Source organism: Apium graveolens, chromosome 5, assembly GCF_009905375.1.
Source record: "Apium graveolens cultivar Ventura chromosome 5, ASM990537v1, whole genome shotgun sequence".
Classification (NCBI taxonomy): domain Eukaryota; kingdom Viridiplantae; phylum Streptophyta; class Magnoliopsida; order Apiales; family Apiaceae; genus Apium; species Apium graveolens.
In genome coordinates, this window is record NC_133651.1 from 5,004,786 (window position 1) to 5,027,239 (window position 22,454).

Genomic DNA, 22,454 nt, shown 5'->3' on the forward strand with positions numbered 1-22,454 from the left:
TATTTCATTACTTATAAAGTTAAATACGATCTTAAAACACATATCTTAAATATCATATTTAATTTTAAATAAGTTATGCTTATTTTTAATTAATAAAAAATAATAATATTTTATTTTTATTTATTTTAAAAATTATAAATTAACATTAAAATTAAAATTTTTAATTTGTAATCACTTATATTTAATTGTTTTTTATTTGTAAGTTGTATAACAACTTAAATTCGACATATGCAATATATAAAAGTTTAATTTAATCAATAAATAAAAAATATTTAAATGAAACATATTTTATTCCAGCACCGAACCAAACACATGATATTAGGAATGATTCCTCAACCCCATACCGGCCTAACCCGATTACTTATTTCAAACCCATACCGTCTTCTGAACCAAACGACCCATTATTCATTTTAAGTTATGAATTACTTATTTTAGTTTAAATAGTTAAACTGCAAACTAGTTCCAAAATTTTTACTCTGAACTTCAAAAATTACGAAATGAAGCTGGGGCATTTTTCTGACCGAGGAGCACACGGCGGCCGTTTGGTAAATCTTAAAATAAGTAATTTATGACTTAAACTGAATAAGTGTTTGATAAGTAATAAGTTGATAAATGCTTATAAGTTATTAAGTATTTGGATAATTTAACTTATAAGTCATAATTTTTTTTATTTTAAAGAACCAAAATAAATAATTTTTAAATATAATTTTCTTAATTCTTATATTTTAAGTTAGATTAACATTTGAAAAATATATTTCATAACTAAAATTGATAAAAAAACAAAAAATAAAAAATAAGTTGAGAAAAAGTACGTCATTACCAACATTTAGGGCCTGTTTGGCAAACCTGATAAGCTGACTTATTGACTTATAAGCCCGCAACAGTTTATTGACGAGTGTTTGTCGACCCGACTTATAAGTTGAATTTACAACTTATAAGCTGATAAGTTCAATGTTGGTAACGACGTACTTTTTCTCAACTTATTTTTTTTTGTTTTTTTTTATCAATTTTAGTTTTGAAATATATTTTTCAAATGTTAATCTAACTTAAAATATAACAATTAAGATAATTATATTTAAAAATTATTTATTTTAGTTCTTTTAAATAATTTTTTTTTTTTGACTTATAAGTTGAATTATCCAAACACTTGAATAACTTATAAGCATTTATCAATTTATCACTTATCAATCACTTATTTAGTTTAAGTCATAAGTTACTTATTTTAATATTTTCCAAACGAGCACTTAACTTATCAGCTTATAAGCTTATACAACTTATAAGTCGGGTGGACAAACACTCGTCAATAAGCTGTTGCGGGCTTATAAGTCAATGCCAAACAGAGTAGTATTGGATACGTACTTATGAGCATTTTTTATTTTTTATTTTCAGTTTATATAATCTGTCACTCACTCATTGAGAGTTCTGCAGTTGTATAATTATGGTATTTGGCCAGTGGATTGATTCTCTCCTTTGGATGCTAAGTATAGGTCTTGAGAATCTTATGCCTCTAATGATAATTCAGAGAGCTTATTGCTGGACTCAGATGTACTTCTTTTGGTTTATAGTTTCTAGTCTGTTACCATATAGCACTGAACATTTAAATAATTCAGTGTGATACCAGAAAGTCTGCAAAAATGCACCCTTTCCAGTCTCATTAAGCAGTGAGATTGTGCATGGTGTAGAATACAAGTGTACCACACACAAAGCTGAAACATAAAAGATTTCATTTGGATCCATACGCAAAAGCTACAAGCATCAGCATAAATTCAAATTCATCTATTCCACATGTTGCAGCTGAATAGATTTAACTTAATTCTGTCTAATACACTAGTAAGTAGTAAGACTACCCTAGAACAACATGTACACTTGCCAGCAGCAATTAGAATACATAGCCGCGCATTAGGTTACATATCATGAACGAATGCCAAAGGAATTCATACGTCCAGGTCCAGCTGCCCTCGTTCTTGATGTCATTGTTAGATATGAATATATGATACTTGTATGGACTCTGTCAAGTGAAATTAGAGAACACATACTTAGCATTATTAACAAGATATAAGGATATGTATATCAGAGACGGTACCACCCTAGACGATGGGGAAGTGGAGCAACCTATTAGGCTATTACCATGAAAGCAAAGATGACACTCGCCACATACCAAACTTTTTATAGTTGCAAGCCTCCGGATGAGCCTCTTTTGAGGCTGCCCGTGTCCAGCAATTTGACATCCATCGAACGAGGTGCTTGTAAATTGAAGGGAACTCCTAAGTCCGTAAATTTAGCTGTTAATGAATCACACAAGCATGTACATTTTTAATCTAGGTTGCTTATTCCTCAACAATAATTAACAAGAGAACACACCTAAGTTGGTTCTTGATGGCTCCATATTCAGTGGTTGGACAAGCAAGTCCTCCCTGCAGAAATCCTTTCAACAGCAGAAACATCCACGAGTTCAGCTGGTATGTTACACAAATTCAAGTCTGGATATGCTTGAGTAGAAGATTTACCTCAGAGAATGTGTTATATTCGGATGGCCCCTGTCGAGCCTGATTTGACGATTCTAGTCCATATGAAGACTTGGAGTTGGTTATTTTAGACATATTAGTAACTGATGGCTGTTTCAGGTTATTGCATTGCTTGGCCAGAGTAAACAAGGAGTGCGTTAGGTTTGAAGAAGTGTTTGGAACCACGCTTCCTAGGTTTAGAAGATCACTCCCCTCGTGGAAACTAATCCTCTTCTCAGGGAATTGATTTTGTTGGAGTACATCCGGTAGACACATAGGATACATACTCAATCCATTCCTCATTGTCAACATCTATGGTAAAATGCACAACTCAGAATATCAGAAAACACAATATATGATGATAGCTTTTAACGCATAATAACTAGCACATGAAATGCTGTAAGATTAGCTTAGCCAGTCATTCCCATCCTAATCTCTCGGGTTTCAGAGAATACTAAAAAAACAAAAAATCAAAATGCAGCCCCTTAAGTAGTCTGAGACGATAGTTTTGGATATGCCTAATTGCCTAATATGTTTTTAATACTACATTCTCAACGCAGTTTTGCTAGTTTCTGAAATTGACATTACACAACATCAATTGTACAAAGCAATGAAGCACACACAAGCATACATTTACAAACTAATTAAACCATAAACAATACAAAAAAGAGAGAGGATAGTATTCAATATTCATAATTAAAGGGCTAAAAAGTAGACCTGTACTTGGAGCTGGAGTTGCTTGAGGTATTCAATGGCTTCATCAAGCATTGAAGCTTTATCAGTCTATCATATTCACAACCAACACAAATCAAAATAAATTCTAGCAGACCTACAAATTATTTAACAAAAAGGCATGATGTACCTTGTTTGAGTTGGGTATCAGATTCTGAAGTGCTTTCATTTTCTCATTAATTCTACTTCTCCTCCTCTGCACCAATTTATTACTAGTTTTAGTAGAAATTCTCAAAAGTAAATTAAAAACAAGCACAATTAAATAAAAACAAGAAAACAAGGAAACCTTTTCAGAAAGATTATGAACTTCAGCAGCTCTGCTTCTTTTAGAGGAATGACGAGAACCATTTGTCTTTGCATTGTTTGTCTCTTCCATAAATGCCTCAAAACCCTCCTCCTATATAAATAAATACTCTCGTCACAATAAGTATAATAAACATGTCGTCGTAACAAAATATGATTATAGGCCACACTAATACAAATCTTTTTTATCGTAAACTTTAGAAACTCTTTTACCTCATTGTAAAACATAAAATATTTCGAGACATGCAAATAGAGTAAAAATGTTCGTAACAAAATATGATTAAAAACCGCACTAATAAATATTTTTCGAGAACTTTATAAACTCTTTTTCCTAATACATAAATGCAAAAGTTTTACCTCATTGTCACAATCATAATCATCAGGATCATTATCAAAACTCTCCACAGGGTGCAAATACCCTCCAGTGTATGAGTCAGCACCGGAGAATCGTGTGGGGCCCAAAGCCGGCGGAGGAAGGTGGTGATTCTCCGGTGAGAAATGTGGGAATGGAGGAGAAGGCATTGGCAAAGAAGAAGAAGAAGCACGTGAAAGAAACTGATGAAGTAAAATGGAAATGTCGTCGTGATCAGAACAAGGATATGTAGTTGTAGTTGAAGTAGTAGTTGTGTTGGAGATGATGGCATTATTATCATACATATTCGCCATTATTATTAGTTTCAAGAAGCAGTGGGAAAAACCGAAAAAGTGAGTGAATGGGTTAAGCTTTGTTTAATGCCCTCTCAATTTTAGCAACCCCCGTCTTTTAAAGCAACATAATTAAGATCAACAGTGGGCAACTATATAATAATAGTATATGCGAGAGAGAGAGAGAGAGAGCGGGAGAGAGAGAGGGAGGGAGGGAGAGAGATTGAAGCAGAGAGAGAGAGAGAGATTGAAGCAGAGAGAGAGAGAGAGATTGAAGCAGAGAGAGAGAGAGAGAGAGAGAGAGGGGGAGGGAGGCAGAACAGAAGCGTGGGTAAGTAAAACGATAAAAGAGAGTTGCGAGTCAGAAGAATAAACATTAAAACAATGTATGTGAAGAATAAAACATTAAAACAATGTATGTTACTTGTACTATGTATAATCTTTTGTTCTCACACATGCCAATGACAGACATTACAACTCTCTTTGCAGCTTATATCAATACCAGATACACTTGTTTAATCAGTTCTTGGCTTCTTGCTTACTGTTTTGTTTAACATTTTTATCACTCCGGTATGCTGCTTAGAGCTTGCATGATTTGTTTGCCTTATATTGTTGCAAACATATTATTATTCCTTCTGGCCTCTTGGTCCCGGTCTACCGAAAATTAGAAATTCGAATCTCGTCAAAAATAAGATAACCAATATTTAATAAACTTTTGCGTAACTTTGTATTGATTATTAAAATCGATGTCCAATTCCAGTGAACCACTTTATTGGGGCCTACAACTTCGCCGAGCATCAAAATTAAAAATCTAATAATAATTCATGTAGTATTTATAATATTAATTTCTACTCATAATTAAATAAATTGAGAAAAAATAAATAAATAAAGCTGATTATAAGTTTCTCGAGACAAGAGCCGGTACAACCAAAATCTTGATTTCGTACTGCGATTTATACTGTTTTCACGTCATATTCAACAGGCATTATGTACCGTTCCAATATAAATGTACTACTAGTTCAAAACTCTACTCGCAAAAGGCCCAGTTACGCATCTCTAGTCCTCGTTAGTTAGTCTTGTTAAGTACTTACAACTCTACCAACCTATTTTCTGTCCCTGACCAGAATAAGAAATCGATCTTCTTCCAATTCCATCATCATTTCACTTCTTCTGGCATTTATATAGAGCAAATTACATTCAGAACATTTGTAAAACGCTTTTTCTATGATGTGCACGTGAGAATATAATAACCGTAATTTTTATAATTTTCACTTATTTTAATTTGTCTATGTTTTTTAAGAATGATAAGATCCTTGTATTTTATTTTAACGTAAATTTTCGAGTTCCCAAAAAGATATTTTCTAATAACTTGCTAATTTTACTCATTGAAGAGTCAAATTCCTAATCTCTCATAGAGAAATCAAGATCTCCACCACGGGCACACCAACCCTTGTTGGTTTGTAAACTTGTTGATCAAACAAACCAGTATGCATGGTGTCAACTTTGTGTTGAGTAATAAACATCAAATCATTCAAAGTTCAAGCTGCAAGATGGAGTGTAAAACATTAGGCCATTGAAATCATTTAGCACCGAGATAAGTGCCGACCGTGGCAAAACGTATTTGATATCCAACGGTTGACAATGGAGTCAATACAATAGTGGGGAGGTCTTGGTTTGCTAGTGATTGATATTGATGGGGTTAGTGAGTTTGTAAAAACCATGGGGGCTTACTTTTTTGTGTATCGAGGGGAAAGCTTGACGTGTCGACTTGTAAATGGCTATGCTGTTCACCTTTTGTTTTTTACGGGACAGATGACTTTACAGTGACTTTTTCAACTTCGATATGTCAATCGGAGTTCATTGTACTAACAGACAATTTGAAGCTTATGACTAGTTTGCAAATTATATGACCTTTAATGTAATAGTACCCACTTTTTTGTGTATGTTAGCGACTTTTTAATTAACATTATTGTGACTTGAAATAATATGATACGGAAGGTTAAAAACTGGAAGCATCTATGGGACTTTGCAAAAAACAAAAAAAAAACTACATAAATATTTGCTATGAAAAAAATGTAGCTACTGATGTACTAAATCCTCGATAATCTCCGACCTATGACACTAAAATGGCAAAATGACGTAGCTTTTACACTAATTTAGTGTCAAAATTATACAATTAAAATAATTAACTTCAACCTATTTGTAATATATTTTACATTAAACGTCTAAATAGGATAAAAATGGGATATGGTGGAAATGAATTTTTTTCCCTTAACAAACATAAGGTAGTGTGGAAATTACGAAAGATGTCAAATTTGGTGTAAAAATTACACCAAATATACTTTTGACATCAAATTTGGTGTCACACTATTTATTTGATTTAACTTTGATACCATTATGGTATTCCATTAAAATATGTTCTGCACTATAAATTACACTATAATAGCATTATAGTGTTCATTATAGTGTTCGGTTAAAGTTGGTCTAAGAGGCATTTTCCTGATTTTCATGCACGGATAACATCAATACTTCATGGTAAAGAACATTGGCCGATAGCTCATATAGATCTGCTGCTATGGTGTATTGAGAAAATTAGGAAATACTAACAAGTACCACACAAGATGCAAACTAGTTAAAAAGGCTACCAAGTATCATAATCTGCAAAATCTATATTGTAAAAGTTTGATAGTAACAAATCTTCTATTCCAGGGGAAGGGGTCATTTTTCTAGAAAACAGGAAGAATCAATGTAAAGCGTAGTCATCGCCTTTTTTTGAACCAGAGTCTTTCAATTTAGCTCGTTTTCTCGAGGGATTATACTCTTCGTCTTTCTTTGAACGAGAGACCTTCCTTTTAGCTCGGCTTCTTGAGGGAGTATACTCCTCGTCTTCCTTTGAACTTGAGACCTTCCTTTTAGCTTGGTATACTCCCTCGTCTTCCTTTGAACTCGAGGTCTTTCTTTTAACTCGGCTTCTTGAGGTTGTATACTCCTTGTCTTTGTTTGAACCCGAGGCCTTGTGATCCTTTACCCATTGAGGAGCTACATCTTCTCCGTAACAATAATCAAGAAATAGTTCTTGTCCAGGTGATAAATTTTTACCAGCAAATATTCCAATCCTGTGATCCCCATCCACCAATAAAATCTGCCAAACGCAAAAAACTATATCATGCACGGTGCACTTAACCAATAAAAGTAAATAATGTATATATATCACTTTTATTTTGTTTTGATGTTCTAAGAAACTAAATATATATTACCTAAATATATATTACCTTTGCATAACAATTCGGGTTGGAATCATGGTTGGCAAACCTTAGTTTGCTCCCCATGCGCAGAGCATCAAGAACATACTAACAGGAAAAAAAGAAGGCAAATTAATGTTCAATCTACAAGAGTAAAATTAAAAGATCAGGGAAATAAGCAATTTTTCAGTATCATACCTGATCATTAAGATCAAACAAATAAGATGAGTTCATGAGGTCATATATCCTCCCACGTTTGTCAGCTTCTTTGTGGGTTATCAGTTCACCCCTGTATTCTCCAATACATTCATCCTTTTCACATGCATTCTGTGGGAGTGAGTAAAAGTAAGTCACAAAAAGATTTATTTGGATTTATTTGAAACAAGTAAAGACGGATATACAAAAAGCAACACAATTTTTTTTTAATTAAGTATAAATAAACAAAAACAACAAAGGTACCTTTATGAATGCTCCCCATCCAGATACGTCAGATATTGCGACCAACACCTGGACATTTATTGGTGCCAAGAGACATTTATACCAGCACTAATAAGTAATAACACAAACACACCGACATCCTTACTTTTTTCAAATACTTTTACATGTGGGAATGCTAACCTAATTAATTCTCAAATTACAAACCAAATCATACCTATAACTAAAACAAAGTACGGCTGATGTCATCCTTACTAATGTGTCAATTTCTCCTCCAACATAATCTTTGCTTATGTGTTAAATTTTAATCATACAATAGTGTCAAACTTTCCACCAATATCCAACCAATTATTAAATGCTTTCTTTTCGATTAATATATAAAGAGCATTTCTAGCACTTCTTCATTTCCCTTATAATTCATTTTTGGCATGCCTCCAATAAGAAAAACCTTTAAAATTAGAATTACTTGCACAAAATTTTATCAATGCTATTCTGTATGAATACTTGAAATTTGTTTACGACTGAACATATATATTTCAACAGAAATAAGAATATAATAAAATTATTAATACTTTTTTAATAGGCCAATAAAATATTTGAAGTACAACTGTATTACAATCCATTATTATTCCTACTCCTACGATATTCTTTTTCAAAAAAATAATTTAAATTATTACTTTTAATAATATTACAATTATCTAGATATTGTTCGGGAACTAATCTAGTGATCTACTAAACTATTGGAAAGACAAGTACTATACTTCAGCAATTAAATCATACATATTGGGATAAATGATTTTCTTCATATGTTGGTATATGTAAGCCAGAAGTGTAGAAGTGCAGACTTCGTCAAACACTGATGTGGATTGTTCATAGGTAAGTCTCGTGTGAAGAATGTCATGGGCTCAGGTATCGCACATACACATTTATCTTGTCTTGCACTAAGCCTGGGGTCTTCACGGAAACAGCCTCCCTATTTTTCGGAATAGGGGCAGGGTATGCGTACATCTTACCCCTCAAACCCCGCTTAGAGCGTTTATACTGAGTATGTTTGGTTTGGTTTGGTTTATATTTGGATAAATGATGTCAAAGATCAAAGGAGCTCAAAAATTTTAACCAGTGGTAACTGGTTGAGAAGAAACGCCAAATCATGGATTTTTTTATTTTTATTTTTGGTAAAACTGAGCTTGCAGGTAATATTCTACATCCAAAATCCCTGCCCCCAGTAAAAACATAAACTAACAGTTTGGGGACAGACCACCATTTTAGGTTGAAGAAGAAATTCTCTTCAAAACACTGTAAACTATAATTGTCGATGGCCAACTATTATGATTATTTAAAAGCAACATGTCCAGGTGTATGACATTGAAGGCTTCATATTTACAATATTACCTACAGTACAATAAGACACCCTAAATGCTTGTTCTAACAAAACCCTTAAGATGATAATTATTATATGCTTCAAACAAATAATTTCTTCCTTTTGAATTACTCTTTGATCCCTTGCAGGTATCCTGATGTGATAGTCGTTTGTGTTTTCAGAGTACCCCTAATGGAGTCTATTTTATACCCCTTAAACATTATAAGATAAATAACAAATAGGGAATATATGGTTTTAAATACTTTTACCTTTTGATGTTGATTTTGAAGAAGCCTCATATTCATACAGTTATAACCTTTCTCCTTTTGTGGAGGAGCGCCACAAGTGCCATCACCACAACTGAAGAAAAAATTAATTCAAGAGAAGTTACAGTGAAATATAAGACTTCATGTCGTAGAGAATTTTGTTATCAAAGGTCAATCTTGGTAATAGTTATAACTTAGAAGTCAGAGCAGCTGTAAAACAAATCATCAATGCTCTTATTAGAGAATGTTGGTCTACTTCTTCGACTTTTGACTTTCTATCCAAAAAAACTATGAAACATATTAATTCTCGGAAATTCATGTGCCGGAGGTCGATAAAAAAGTCAATACTCGATATAGTTATTAAGTAAATGGAATAAAATATCATTTCTTTTACCCGATAAAGCAATTGCGGCAGACATCAGGATCACATTCTCTACTTGCCGCAACACACGAGCATTGACGAGTTCGACACTGTCTTTTGGCACAACGACAGCCTCTGAATCGATTCTTGCAACTCTTTGGGCAACTGAAAGATTTCATATGATTTAAGCCACATTTCGGATTTATAAGATACATATAGATCATTCCGAACAATTTAAAGAAAAACTCAAGGATACAACTACAAAAAAATAAGTAACCCTGTATGACAGTTCAAATAGTTTGGTTTGGACCAGGAGATGCTTGACGTAATCATCATGTACAAGACAGAGACATACCCACAGTACTTTTCACAGTGGGTTCTATTTAAAAGGCACAAACAATCCTTCCCACAGGCAGATTTACATCCACATGGTTCATAATGATGATTAAGTTCACCCTTCTTCACAGAAATCCGACTTCTGACTGAACTGTAACTAGAAGACTTCTTTGTGAACTTTGAGCAGCGCACTTTACCCCTCTTACGTACAAAACTTGATTTTCCTCCTCGTTGAGTACCCTGATATTATTTCACCACCAAATCATAAAGTAGAGACAGCAATGTAAGATGAACAAATCCAAAACCATGCAGCTTATCAAGTTTGACGTACTAACCATCTTTTGGACATCTCCTTCAGCACAGTTTTCAGCCAGAGGATCTACACCTTTGTCTGCCTCCCGGGCTAGCACATTCTCACTGCAATTTAAGAAAATAAATACTTCAGAGCTTGTCTTCATATTGTTTATAAGATTTCGAGCTAATGAAGAACTGCAACTGTGACCCACGTCAGGAAAACAAAAAAGAAACAGATGCACAGACAAAAAGTTCTACACAGGTTACTTTGATGTGTATATATAATTGCGTAAGCAAACATCACATGATTCTGGTGGTTGTATTTTATAGATGGCTGGATCACGTCGGAGAGAAAAAGATGACCTGATATCTGGATGCAACAAATGATCTTGTTACCTAAACTATTGACCTGTATATCTTGTGGCAGATAATTGTCGGCAGCGATTTGACATGCAAATTTAAGCCAGTTTGCACCACACAGGTCTTGCTATTTTTAAGATATTGAATCAGCCAATTGTCCAGCAAACAAAGTTAAACTAAGAAGCCACTTTAATGATTGATATACAAACCTTAATAGTACTTGAGAAAAAAAAAGAGGCTGGGTCCTTGTTTTACAAAACATAGCCTACACGAACAATTTAATACAAGGTGTTGAAAAGATAGCATGCACATCTATGTTAAGCTCAACTTGCTATAGCAATAGATAATGAGGTTGAAAGTGTTACGGAATTAAACAAAAGCTATTTAAAGTTCCTGACCTGTTTTGGTCACAAATCTCCAGCGCTTTCTTCAAAAGGGATTTCTCTGAAGTTGTCCCAGATTCACATGATTTCTGCTCCTCGACTGCCAAGCGCATCGGACGTTGTTTCTCAGCCTAATTGTAGTATTTCATACAGTAAGGCCCTTAAAAAATATTTTTCTTATAAAATTTATAGAATAAACTTACAGGAAAGATGACATTCTGTGCGGAACGATGTAATCTGCAACCTAATATCTGACAGTATATGCGACGAGTCAGTACATTGTAATAAAAGACTGCAGATAGTCCAAACAAATACAAAATTATAAAATTTATTTTAAAGAGCTTACAAAACATTGACGACAAAATGGAGTATTGAATGTACGCGATGGTACATTGGGATCTTTTTTGAGAAAAGAACTCGATGTCGCATCACAGTTAATATCTCTGCTGTTAAGACCGTCATATCTTGCCTGCATAAGATGAGTAAATTATGGCTCATATCTCGATTTAGTATTTCAAGTATTTCAAGTATTTCTATACTGCTATCAACTGAACATCCCAAGCTGCATTGCATTTAATCAATTTAAGACCAAGGTTTGGATCTCTCTGCATGTGTTAAATTTGATGTATATCCTATTTTAGAAAATGGAAGTTCAATTTATTATTTATTAATTAAAAGCGCCACCGCCATCCTCCCCACACACACACTAATACAAAAGCATAGCTTCATCCCCATGATCAACAATTATAGTACAACAAAATTGTTAAGTACTCCCTCCGTCCCAATTTATCTGTCTTGTTTGACTTTTGATGGTCAAATTGACTCAACTTTGACCGTAAATAAAAATTTATTTTTTCATTATTTTGAAAAACTGAAAAATACATATTAAAGTAGATTAAACATACTTTCTAATGATATAATTTTTATAAATATTTTCGATAACATACTATGTGAAATTTTTGGTCAAAGTTCGGTCAATTTGACCGCAAAAAAGTCAAACAAGACAGATAAATTGGGACGGAGGGAGTAACAAACATCCACTAAACCATCCAATAAAGGTATTCAATAAAACTCTGCGTACCTTTATTTGACAAGGTTTCTTATAGAAACATTGTGCCAGTGCATTCAAAACAGCATCAGCTAAGCCAAATTCCTTTGTAGTCTTTCTGCAAAATTATAAATGTAAACACACCATAAGAAATATATTTTGGTTTGAGTGACACGTTATTGTACAAAAAGAGGATACATATATAATCCCAATTTCTATAAGAAGAGAATAGAATGCCATCTATTTCCAACAAGGCAAATTCAGTAAAAAAAACAAATATCTAATTTGATACAACATTCATTCATTTGCAAAGTGTTTATATACTCGTCAGTTCATATGACAAACGGAGGACTTTAATTAATGGTTAGACACTTCCTCTTGGATACCATTATAACGCGATCAACAGGTTGACGGTTGAAATTTTTTAGAAGCAAAATTTGGTGTTCGAGTTGAGAGAAATTTTTCTCCATATTACAAGGAAAGATTCACACAGACAACCTTTGAAATACATAGTCAAAACCTAGTTGCCTAGAAAAAAGGGGATTTCGCAATTTGTTTCCCATATTATACAGAAAAATGTTTTTCACACTCACGGCCTTTATAAAACAGTCAAAACTTTTTATATCCGAAAAATGTTGGTCCAAAACTTATAATAAGAGTAACATCTATATTAATAAGTAACAATGACCTATATTACCTATTTTAAAAATACATATAATTTCAAACAAAAATAAATAGTTAACATTAATTATATGATATAAAATAATTATATTTTAAACTAGAATCCTATTAGAATTGCAATCTAGTATTTATAATAGAATCATATTAGAAGTACAATTCATTATTTACATTGAATCTCAATATAATATGATATCAATACTCTTTACTTTAAAATTTCATATTAAAATTACCATAAAATTTCGTACAGAGTGTAATTTCATTATTTCAACACATAAAATATTTATAGAATAAGTAATGTTATTTTTCAATTTTCATGCCCGTTGCAGGGGACCCGTACATGCTTTCATGTATATAAAACCACTCCCGGAAACTAAGTGCCAGACCCTCTTATAAGTGAAGTAAAAAGTAAACAGAATTCAAGGAAAGGGGGGGGGGTAGTGTGGACTTCATGCAAGCATTTCAATATACCATAAAGTTAATGTATTATAAAAGATAGATAATTAAAAAGAGAGCATTTAACAAACTATACCGCAAAATTTCGTCTTCAAAAATAGTAAATTCTATCTTTTCCTCTTCTTCATTAATCACTTCTTTGTCGCTGTCACTATCTCTATATATCAGAGCTTCACCGTCACGCTGATCATAATAAATCTGTATTCGACCAACAACGGATTGATCTTCAGTCATTCTCCGATTTCTGCATCATAAATTCATATTTATGTTGACACAATGATATCTCCAACTTTTCAAATTAGCACTTAAATCATGGTGATCACTCAAAAAGAAATTTTAAAGCAACTTGGTAATAAAAATTTGAAAAAATGCAAGACATAATTTATTTTTCTTGACATAATAAAGTTCACTGAATCTGAAGATATTTCACCTCGCCACTTTACTCCTTTAAAATCTGTCTAATCTTGATTCATATGATTGAGATGGCGTACTATATTGCTTAATTTATAACATGCAATTGTCTTACACTTGTACATGCAATTCTCTAGAAATTAAATGGCAGAATTACATAAAAATTTAATACCTAAGGCTTTGACAGAGATTGGGCAATGAATTCCAATGAACCAAAAAAGTAACTAAAAAAAGACTAGAAAAAAACCTACAATGTCATAAAGCTGGAGGTAAAATAGCAATATTACATTTAAAATTGGTATAAAAACCTGCAATGTCATAGAGCCGGAGGTAAATAGCAATATTACATTCAAAATTAGTGTGAATGGGGAAAGGAGAACAAAGCAGGCGGAAGCCACTTGGTCTAAATCATTGCAAGTACTCTTTCCAGGGTGGTTTCCAGCTTAATGTGTCTTCCACATGCTTTATCATTTTAATAAAACATGCATCAGTTTCAAGCTTCAAGTTTGCTTTTATTTGGTATTCTATCAAGCAACCTTTTGTCCATTCCGCTCTGTAGATACAGCAGTGTAATTGATTTGGTAGTTTTGTAATAGACTCTTCACAAAGTGTCTGCTTGTAAGAAGCCAGCATTGTGAGATTTTGGGTAATGTGTGACATACTGACATGTGATGTGTTCTATTCTAGCTGCTATACTTTTTGTAGCGGAGCGGTGTTTAGCGTTTTACTGTATAGATACTCTATATATCTAATTAAGAAATGTGTTTTTGGCTGAACTAAATCAGGGCTCTTAACAGCACATGGTAACAGAATTTATGGCCTCACAAAGCTGATGTCTAATGTAAACATACTAAAATTTATAAACTTTACCGGTCACTTGCATAATTTTGAATTATAAGGACTCGTAAAAATAAACCACTTAACAAAAACCCATATCAATGAGAGGTGAACCAAGTACCTACATTAGGGGAAGTTGTGTGATTATTTTGTGAACTTGATTACTAAAGCATTTTCCTTTGCAGAATTTCTGTACCTATTACATATTGTTTCTGTAGGAAATACTCAGTACCACTAAATGATATAAAGATCTATGATGCGGGTACACAGGCGACACAGACCAAGAAGCATAAGTAAAATGCAATTTAGGCAACTGATCAATAACAAGTTTGACATCTGATCGATAACAAGTTTAACATGTCAATCATGGTTATCACAGCGCCAAATTGAGTATTGATGCCCGAGTACCTTGGAGAAGACTAGTTGACGAGTCTTAAAAAATTCGATAAAAGTCATTCACATACATATTTTTACTAATATATGATATAACTAAACTAAACACATCAATTCACAACTTAAATTCAAATAGACTACTAACTTTAAATTAAGTATCGTCGCTACATTATAACATCCAAATAACTTATATCAAACATGTCCAAGCAATTAAGAACATAAATTTTGAATAAAATCAAGCAAAGTCATCCATCCAAATAGTATGTTCATCCATCTCTTCCTTGTTTTCATTGTCATTGGTTAGATCGGAGACAATACACCATAATCATGGTTACAATGGCGCCAAGTCGGTCGTCCAGGTGTTGTGACGGCGCCAAGTCAGGATTGAAAAGCCTCGACATCCGAGTACCTTCGTGGAGACTAATCGACGACTAGCCATCTTTTTACATGACTAAAACCGGTGATAAGTTACATGAGTAAAATTATTTAACTTTTTATAGTTTTTAAGTAATAATTAGTCATATTATTGATCATTATATTTTTAGTTATAGCTATCAAAAACTTTCTAAGAAGAGATGATCAGTGATATACACACAATTAAGTGTATAAGCATATAATTACTAGTTCAGTCTAACAAAAAGGAGTTGTCAAAAAAAAAGAGCACAAAACGTTTTACCTAGCCAAGGGAATCCATGTTATAAAAGATGGCAACCTTTCCACTTTTGGTAACTTGATACGTTTCCCTGCAGTAGGTAGTAAGGCCATAGTTGCAGAACTAACATATCGCCTCTCCGTCCTTGAACGATTCTTACTATCGACGCTTAAGGTATCTCTTCTTTCAGCACATTTATTCTGACTTCCTGTAGCTGGGGTCATCTTCTCACGATTTTCTTTTATCTTTTTCTAAAATGAAACCAGTAAAAAAATTATAAGATTTGAATTATAATAGCACTTGCTTAATTGATTCTTAATATACAAGTAGAGAAACACCTTTATATAACCCAGGCGATTGGACACAACTTCTTTCTTTAACGAGTCAATATATAACAAAACATCTGAAAGTATTGAATTTCTTCGTTGTAGTACTTCATTCTGTAAACATTGACAAACTATCAGAACACAGAGCAGATAAAAAGTCCTAAATACAAATTCTACTTTTACAATGACAAGTGATACAGCATGAGTACGTTAAACTTGACATACAATATACTAAGATTGGAAAGTGCAGGTTCAAAGAAATTTTGTGAAAAACCTTGTACAAAGGAGTTAGAGAAAATACTGAAAATGCAGATTCAAAATTATTATAGAAAAATAGCTTGTACCCTTCTTTAACAAGAGTGAAGAAATAACAAAAACTAAAGCACAAAAGCTAGATTTTTACAAGGAAACTACTTTGATGAACACATTCAGAAAAATATAAAATTCCATATTGAGGTCTTTCACTAACTCAATTCCATTCCAGGTAATTTTAGCAAGTTGGAACTATTCAAAAATACCTATCATGCATAAACTTATTAGAATTAAAAGAAATGACACCATTATATTTTACAAGTATCTTGCTGATTGAAGAGTATCCAGAATTAAGTGAGAAAAACGTAATTACAAATATTGTATGTAAACGAAGACTATATGCCTGGAATACTCAAAGTTTAATTTTACTTTCAAATAAAAAACGACTTGCAAAAGTATTGTTCTTTGCCTTCAATGTTTCATTGCCCAGCTATACTACTGACCTTACAAATTAGACACGCCATAATCTTAATCAACATAAAAAAAAAACTAATTTCAGTTACAGGTAAGCAACACATATATACATTTACGGTGTGCAGGTGTATCTCAAAATTTAACTTTGGAAAAAGTTTTAAGCATACTCAAATTAAATCACATTCCAATTCCAATTCAAATTTGTACCAAGCAAAACATCCCTAAAAGAGTAAATCATCTCTTTTTTGACAATGTTTAACTAAATTATTATCGATGCTCCTTACCTGTATAGAAGATCGCAACATTAACACAACACAACAACAATTAAACAAGTTCGAAGAATACAAAATAATCTAGCGGCACAAAAACATGTACAATAATGCAACAAAAAATTACAGATCTAGCAAAGTAATAAATCTAAAATCGTATAAGAGGAATCAATTACAACATTGCCACAATGATGCTCCATTAGGAGAATTTGATTCACAGCAGTTTGATCCGTCTAAAGATTCTACATGGAAACTCGGATCCAGAAGAAGATCGAATTAACTATTAGAGGGTGGTGATTTGATGCGGTAGATCTGAAACCCTAGAGTGTATTTAATAATGGGTCTGCGGCGAAAGAGAAAATGAATCGGTAACGTCAATGAGCGGTGCAGGAAAACAATGTTTGTATACCTCAAGCGTAGGCATTAATATGTTCCGTATAATAACATACTGAAACCCTAACGGGCCAATGAACTAAAGCCCAAAAGAACCGGGCTAATATAAACAATCCAACAGACGGTCCAGTCTATTGCAAATTAATAAGTTTACATATGTAGTATGTATATAATACGGATTGATCTCTATCAGCTAACCTAGATGAGAAAAGTCCAACACTGTTGAACTGAACTCAGTGTAACACTCAAAAAAATTATAAGCAATTCGTAAAAACTCTAAAGCATCAATTCAAGTATGGACCAACCTACCCACAATGAACCAAAGGCCAAGTTTGTCAAAACCTCTCATCATACATTAAAACTCACATTCAAATGTGAAGAACACAAGGGGTACAAAGGAAGTAGGGGGGGGCAGATAGGCTCAATGGGGATAGAACAAACAAGTTTAGTAGCTAGTGAAGGTCAATGGGGATAGACCAAACAAGTTTAGTAGCCAGTGAAGGTGAAAAAAAAAGATGAAAAAACATCTCATCTATGAAAAGGAGTAAGATCTTTCACTTTAAACACTATACCAATATTCATACCACTGGGAGGATCTAACATATAAACATTAGTGCGGACAGTTTTTCGAGTCTGAAATGGAACTGCCCTCTTTGATGGCACTTTCTTCCGAGCACCACGAGATATGTGTCGCAACATAACCTGGTCCCCTTCATATGCCCCTACAAGGCTACAACCATGATGAACTGACTTATGATTTTCAGGTTTTTTAAACTAATTTCTCTAATTGTATCTCGACATTCAAATCATAGTCACGTAGAAAAAGACTGCAAAATGACAAGACCTAAATGCAGGTAGAAGAGGAACCGCAACTTTGGCTTCCCTAGGTTGATGGCCAATGTAGAGCTCAGAAGGACGGATTCTCGTAGACAGTCAACGAACATGTTATAGGCAAACTTAGTTATATATAAAACTCCTAGTCACATGTTCACCTACAAGACACCTAACCAAATTACCATGAAGACCTCAGTTTATGCATCAGTCTTGGGATGCTAGATTTGACAGAACTTAAGACTAATCTCAAGTAAGTTCGAGAGAGTCTTCCAAAAGCAGTTTATTAACTTGGCAATTTAATATAGGACAAATTTTAGAGTGAATTTTTTTGGAATAAACACAATAATAAAGATAAGCTTAGCTGGGTTATGTATAAAAATACTATACCCCAAGGATTTCTCAATCGTGGAAGAGAGAAAAGTTATGGATCGCAACTGAAAAACAAAGAGACTGAATTTAATATTAAATATATTATCTCAATTAAAAATTCTTCAATGATATTTAAAGTTTAGTGGTTTACATTATTTATAAAAAAAATAAAAACCCTGCTAACAAAGTTATCTCAGTTACTAAAGTCTTCAAATGACATGTTAGGGTGACACGATTTATATAGAGAATTAAAACCTCACCAATGGATTTTAATGGATAAAGACCAAAAACAAATGAGCGTATTTCAAATGACCGGCATTAATGAACTTCTACGTTCTAACCTCACATGCAAAATAAGTTCTATCTATACTTGATTTGTTTAAACTAATTAATAAACAAGCACAACAAATCTAATTTATATTTACTTATGGTCCTCATTATTCTCTCCTCTTGTTGGTGAAAACTCGACATACGAGTTTAGTAGAAGGCCAAAACCCAAATTATGTAAAGACGAAATCAGAACGAAGAAAAAACTTTTGCACTTCTCCATAAACAATTGAAGCAAAAAACTCCGAAACTGGGCTAAAAACAAAGGAGGTTCAAGAAAGTATTCTAGATTAAAAGTCAACCTCAATAATATCAACAACAATCTGTTTTTATTAAACAAGCGAAACTAGTTCCATGAGATTTACTCAACTATGTCAAAAACATTTTCCACTCTCATGCTCCGTGCAACTCAAAAAATCTTGTACAATCACATTATCACATTCAATTAATTTCCCGTATTAATATGACTAGAAGAACCTAAATCATCGACATGCAACTGATTTGAATTTGTTTAGGAGTATAACTTTGTACTTCTGCATTGTAAAGGTAGCGAGCACAAAGCTGTTGACACGTAGTATGGATTTTGTTGTAGTGGATTATTTTACTAGGATGGTTCACTTCATTCCTTCATAGCAAGACTAATAACGATGACCATATTGCCTCCCCGTCTTCTTTCGAGAGTACATGGTGTCTTGTTTACTATAACTTTTGTCAAAGATTTTAAGATTGTAAGCCACTTTTTGAGAACTCTCTGAAAGTTACTTGAGACTCACTAGTCTTAGCTTCTCTACCCCACATGTCATCCCCGAACTGATAATAAAGTAAGGTCGTTAGTAGAAGTGTAGATGATTTGACTGGATGTATTGTGTGAGAAGATGTGTCTACTTGCGACAGGCTTTTACTTTACATCTAAGTATTTCTATAAGTGTTCTGTTAATAGGTCTATAAGTGTTCCTATCATTTGTGTGTACACCTCCAACCTACACCCCTTAGTTTTCGTCACAAGAGACAATAGACGTGCTTGTTTATGTTTTCTTATACTTTTTTCATGATAAATTGACAATACATATGTTTGAAATTGACAATACCTTGTCTGATATACGAATCTACTATAGACTTTTACTGCATGAAACAAAAACTTTTGTCAACAACAGTTTAAGTTTTACTCTTTAATATATCGACAACTACCTAAATATGCTCTAATTTCATACTACCTCCGTCCCGCCGGGTTCTATGAGTTTACTATTTGCGAGTATTTCGAGACTTCTATAAAGTATAGTTTCATAATGTTTTTTATGGAGTTATGTTTTAAAGGAGCATTGAAAAGCGTGCCGAAAAGTAACGTATAGAATTCAATGGAACAGAGGGAGTATCAAATATGTATATATACTTTTTAATTCTGGTGAGAACAATTTATCTGTGAGAACAGTGAGAATAATTGTTCTGCACATTTTTCATATTTTCGATGTTGCATTGTTCAGTTGCATAACAATAGTGTTCTTTCTCAATGTTCTAATGCTATAATTTGTTCTCCATAGAGATTAGAGTGTGACCCTGTATAGATATTGCTCTAGTTTCTATATATCATTTTTGCAGGCGGACATCTGTTGTTCTTTTCCATTTAGTTGGATGAATTTTCACTAAATTCAAGGATTACTTTTTCAGCCCAAACAATTTAATCCGCGACTCTTGAGGTGAAGTCTATTATAACTACAGGAATGTGAGCTGTTAACAATCTATTAAATAAATATGACTATTAAATACAAAAAAGCAAGACCTTAAGAAATGTAAAACTTATAGATAGCAATTCAATAGTGTATATCAGTATATCTTAATAAGGCGAGGACACTTACATTTTGTATTGTGTGAGAAGATGTGTCTACTTGCGACAGGCTTTTACTCACATCTAAGTATTTCTATAAGTGTTCTGTTAATAGGTCTATAAGTGTTCCTATCATTTGTGTGTACACCTCCAACCTACACCCCTTAGTTTTCGTCACAAGAGACAATAGACGTGCTTGTTTATGTTCCGTATGAAAAGGTTTTATAGACTCGAATGATAGTTATAGACAGTATGTAGTGGTGTGGTAGGTCGGAGAATGAGCATACATGGGAATCCTGTTGATTTCTTCCGCTTTCATGGCTACAATGCAGAGTTTAGATAGTGGAATTTTTTATAGCCAAGGAGAGTTAGTAGGGATCAGTCCTGCAGAATTTATATATGTATTAATTGACCAGTTTGTTCATTAACTGAAATTCATAATTCGACCATGTTTTGGGTTCTGATTTATTAGCCCATTAGGGCTGTGTTCCAGTTTTATTAACACTAAACCTATTGTGCTGTTCCGCTTGGATCAATTAACATAAAGTTTCCTTGGGATATTGGAACAAAAAAAACTTCCTAACAAGCAACAGCTACAGATCTATACAAGCTAAAACTAAGGACTAAAGAACAGAGTTTCAATAAAAGCAATTTAACAGAACAATAACGAAGTAACAACCGAAACTACATTCTCATACATCTATCATCACCGTAACAGATGCCTCCTAAAAAATAACAGAGTTGTACAAAGATAAAAACGACAAAATATAACACTAAATACTTCAGTGTGCACAAAAGAAAACGAAAAAAAACTAGGATCATAAAAACATAGGGTTCTCGATAGTACCTAACCGTGAGAGGCTACAATCATGTCCAGCTGATTCGACAATTCCACAAATCCAAAGTGTATAAACATCACTTTCCATATGATCCTATACAATATGATCCTATTCAACTCGAGTATATACACAATACATAACAATAGAGAATTTGAATACATAAATTATCATGTAAAATCATATGTATGTATGTGCGATGTAAATTAAATTAACAGAAGCATGAGAATATGTAGCTAGGGTTAGAAATGACTTACAGTTTAAACAGTGGAATAATATAATCCGGCGGTTCCCACCGGAAAGAGGGGAATACTGATGCCGGAAACATCGCCGGCGATGGCACGGATTTCGAGGAGGTGCAAGAGAGGTGTGAGGTTGAGTGACTAACTGATTGTTGAGAAAATGTGTACAATAATGAAAATCGGTTGATTTTTTGGTAGGAAAATATTTTATGCAAGCCCTGATTTAGTAAAAATTGAATGGGTACTAAAAACAAAAAAAAATGTCTATTAATCAAAATTATTTTTAATTAATAATTTAAAATTAATTTGTTACTTTTTTCTTTTGAACAAAGTAAAAAAACTTCATCGATTAAAGTTCATGTCAGTATAAATAAATTAAAGTAACAAGAACAAGAGAGTTTCCACAAAATTTTAACTTGAATTCTGATGAGTAATTAGCTCATCTATTTAACACTCCTCACTCCAAAGCCATTTATGGGTCGAGAAGTGAAACAAGGTAATCTAATCTTAATCATCCCGTCAGTCTAAGCTCTAATAAGTAACTATCTCATCTAAACATTAAAGTGTCATAGGGTCAGCTCATCTAAACATTAAAGTGTTAAAGAAAAGCCCGT

General features: G+C 33.2%; 2 protein-coding genes across 6 annotated transcripts; both read right to left on the minus strand.

The window, feature by feature from the left end:
* Positions 1–1,736: 1,736 nt before the first annotated feature.
* Positions 1,737–4,735, minus strand: LOC141661368 (transcription factor SPATULA-like). Of its 4 annotated transcripts, none has more exons than XM_074468365.1 (8): positions 3,897–4,735; positions 3,523–3,633; positions 3,367–3,432; positions 3,222–3,287; positions 2,508–2,816; positions 2,362–2,425; positions 2,128–2,282; positions 1,737–2,008 (listed from the first exon to the last, which is right to left on the minus strand). In XM_074468365.1, the coding sequence occupies exons 1-7, from the start codon at positions 4,203–4,205 to the stop codon at positions 2,167–2,169; spliced, it is 1,041 nt and encodes a 346-aa protein (XP_074324466.1). In that variant the 5' UTR covers positions 4,206–4,735; the 3' UTR covers positions 1,737–2,008; positions 2,128–2,166. The 4 variants fall into 4 exon arrangements, with proteins under 4 accessions (XP_074324466.1, XP_074324465.1, XP_074324468.1 ...); XM_074468364.1 differs by having other exon boundaries at positions 2,159–2,282; positions 3,897–4,734; XM_074468367.1 differs by having other exon boundaries at positions 2,128–2,264; positions 3,897–4,733.
* Positions 4,736–6,737: 2,002 nt separating this feature from the next.
* Positions 6,738–22,040, minus strand: LOC141662063 (histone-lysine N-methyltransferase CLF-like). Of its 2 annotated transcripts, none has more exons than XM_074469115.1 (17): positions 21,856–22,040; positions 21,610–21,694; positions 16,035–16,136; positions 15,721–15,947; positions 13,480–13,647; positions 12,303–12,387; positions 11,568–11,690; positions 11,425–11,472; positions 11,237–11,352; positions 10,520–10,601; positions 10,204–10,424; positions 9,882–10,013; positions 9,491–9,581; positions 7,886–7,933; positions 7,625–7,753; positions 7,457–7,534; positions 6,738–7,326 (listed from the first exon to the last, which is right to left on the minus strand). In XM_074469115.1, exons 4-17 carry the CDS (start codon positions 15,918–15,920, stop codon positions 6,928–6,930), a joined length of 1,920 nt encoding a protein of 639 aa, XP_074325216.1. In that variant the 5' UTR covers positions 15,921–15,947; positions 16,035–16,136; positions 21,610–21,694; positions 21,856–22,040; the 3' UTR covers positions 6,738–6,927. The 2 variants fall into 2 exon arrangements, with proteins under 2 accessions (XP_074325216.1, XP_074325217.1); XM_074469116.1 differs by having other exon boundaries at positions 21,610–21,709.
* Between the last annotated feature and the right edge of the window lie 414 nt (positions 22,041–22,454).